Below are 2,661 nucleotides of genomic sequence, written 5' to 3'. Positions count from 1 at the left end.
AAAAGTGAGTGATTTAAGGGTGATTTGCCTGTTGTTTCTAGCACATCCAAAGATAACCCTCCTCGTTTATCACTCTCACATGTATTGATGTTTTCAATATTTTTTTTCCCCATAAATACATTTATATGCTATAGAAAAGAAAATTTGAGAAATTATGAATTTTTTGCAACCCCACTTCCTACCCTTGATTGTTTCTGTTTATAAATTAAAATATTGGAGAGCCTAAGAAGGTCATTGCTGGCATTTATCCACAGTGATTTAGAAAAATTACAGAGATGTACTTGCATAGCAAGTGACTTGATCTGAGATCGTGTACTGAAACAAAAACAATTACAGTGTGCAAGATGTCTGTAAGCCATTCAACAACACACAAAAACCGTTAGTTTCACTTCAACATTTAAATTTAATTTGTGTCAAAATATTTTCGTCGCTTTGAGGCCGCGACCTGTTCACTGACAAAGTTCTGTGCTGCATCCTATGAACCTCAGTTCAACTCATTTTCAAGAATACACACACATGGACATATGAGGGGTTTTTGCAGTTTTCATCTACCAAATTCACTCACAAAGAATTGATCAATCCAGGAATATAATAGTCACAAGACTAAGCATGCTACCCAACTCTACTGACCCCTTCTTCCCTCTCTCCCTCCCTCCCTCCTTCCTTCCTTCCTTCACTATCTACCCAACAGATTAAGGCAGTATGCTTAGTCTTGAGACAATAAGCTGTATGTGCTTAAAGAGAAGTGAGTTCCCCTTTGAGGTATTTTCTTATACAATTTTTGTCAGCCGTCATTTGAATTCATTTACTCTGCCCATTTGGTTAGTTTTAAAATCAAGTGCCACATTGTCTTGTTGCTGTTTTCTCTATTTCTTCCTTTTATGTCTTTTTAAACACACTTACTGCTTAAACAATAATGTATTTGTCCAATTCATGAAAGCACAAAAAAGCAGACATAAAACAAATTAAGGAATTGTAGAATAGTTTTGAAAAAATAATGATTGATTCTTACCAGAGCCAATAGTATCCTTCAGCAGGAATAATCCTTCAAGTTCTTGATAGCGTGACATTGTTAGTCACTGAAAAGGAAAACAAAAAAATAATTAAGATTTCATGTTGGTACAACATCACAAATTTGAAGTGGGAATCGAGTTTAGTCAATGAAATCATCTCCATAAAATGTTGGTACTTATTTCATCTATCCAAAGGAGTGTCATGAATAGCTGTTAAGTCTCTGCAGGATTGTTTTTTGCTACCCCGTCATCTAAATAAGATGTAATCATAAAAAATTATATTAGATTTCCTACAAACTGTAACGAGTAAGGTCCAGTCTTTGTTATGGTGAGATGGCTTGTGAGCTGCAGTGACCCTCAGAGCTAGACCAGCAGAGTTCAAGCTGATGGTAGGGCTTCCCATGCTGAACTGGCAAAGGACAGAAGCCAGACTAATATGGACCACCTCATCCCAGAAGTAAGATGAGCTTGCATAGCACCAACACCCCTACCTAAAGAAAAAGTAAAGTCACAAAAGCATCAGTGACAATTCAAAACCAACAAGATCTAGAAGAAATCCTTACTTTGAAGATGTAAAAACAATGGAGAAAAGCCATTCAATGACCTGTGTTCTATAGGGAATGAAGGACTGAAGTAAGAGCAGAGGTTCTAGAATTGTTAAGTGTAATTTTAAATTGTGAAGATGTAAAATGGATGAGGTAAGTTTTGTTTTATTTTGTTTTGTATTATCTTCAAATAGGGTTCAAGTCTGCCACATGGGAATTGGAAATTGTTATCAACACCTTGAGTCAACTTGACTACCATTGGGCGCAGTAGAGCAGTTAGTTGTTCCCTCATTTAGGCTTGGAGGGAACATCGACTTTCTCTTTTCAAACAACCCCAGAATTAATTTGGTGGTAGGTGTTTTCCTCATAATGCTAGATAAACTGTTATTTGTAACTCAAAAGGAAGATGCATCTTTGGGTATCTATAGCAGGAGTTAATGGAAGTCTATGCTACCACTCAATCTGCATAAAAAATTACTCAAGTCAGTCTCCATCATATCACACATAAAGCATAGGTGTCTTGAGATAATCTTTCTGAAGTAGTATAGATGTGCTAAATTAGAGTATACAATAATCCCTTGACTAATGTGGGTGTTATGTTCCAAAACCCCCTGCAATAGGTGAAAATCCACGAAGTAGAAACAGTACTGTACTGTATATTTTTAAAAATTATTTTTATAATTTGTATATTTTTATTTTATTATAGATGCAAAACAACACCATGGAGGAATTGATGTAAGCTTAAATAATAAACCGTAATAGGTGAACTGTGGTATGGTGAGGGATTACTGTATGTAGAAAAGCAATAATACATGCACAAAGCTTGTGAAGAGTAGAGGTAGTGGGATCATTATCAAGACAAGAACTATCAAACTATATATATATATATAGATATAGATATAGATATGCAGGGCAGGGAATCGTCAATTAGTAATAAAATTAATAATTAACAATTTTGCCGGGTAGCTCAGTATGAAAAAACCTTTAGAGAAATTTAGAGTAATAATTTGTAGTTTTGGAATCAGTAGTTCTTTGGCTGCTATTTCTGAATTCTCAGTATGTTGGAGAAGCAGGTTACTGTCAATCCCTATATATTTATGATT

At 35.1% G+C, this 2,661-nt stretch overlaps 1 protein-coding gene across 1 annotated transcript in view; it reads right to left on the bottom strand.

The window, feature by feature from the left end:
• LOC106868720 (maternal embryonic leucine zipper kinase) overlaps positions 1 to 2,661 on the bottom strand; it is a 93,390-nt gene that overhangs the window by 73,652 nt on the left and 17,077 nt on the right. The window contains exon 2 of the mRNA XM_014914112.2: positions 1,013 to 1,079. Within this exon, the coding sequence (XP_014769598.1) occupies positions 1,013 to 1,070 (58 nt within the window). The 5' untranslated portion in view covers positions 1,071 to 1,079. The remainder of the gene's footprint in view (positions 1 to 1,012; positions 1,080 to 2,661) is intronic.

This window comes from Octopus bimaculoides, chromosome 6 (genome assembly GCF_001194135.2).
Source record: "Octopus bimaculoides isolate UCB-OBI-ISO-001 chromosome 6, ASM119413v2, whole genome shotgun sequence".
NCBI classification, from domain to species: Eukaryota; Metazoa; Mollusca; class Cephalopoda; order Octopoda; family Octopodidae; genus Octopus; species Octopus bimaculoides.
This window is presented reverse-complemented; position numbering and strand designations above follow the sequence as displayed.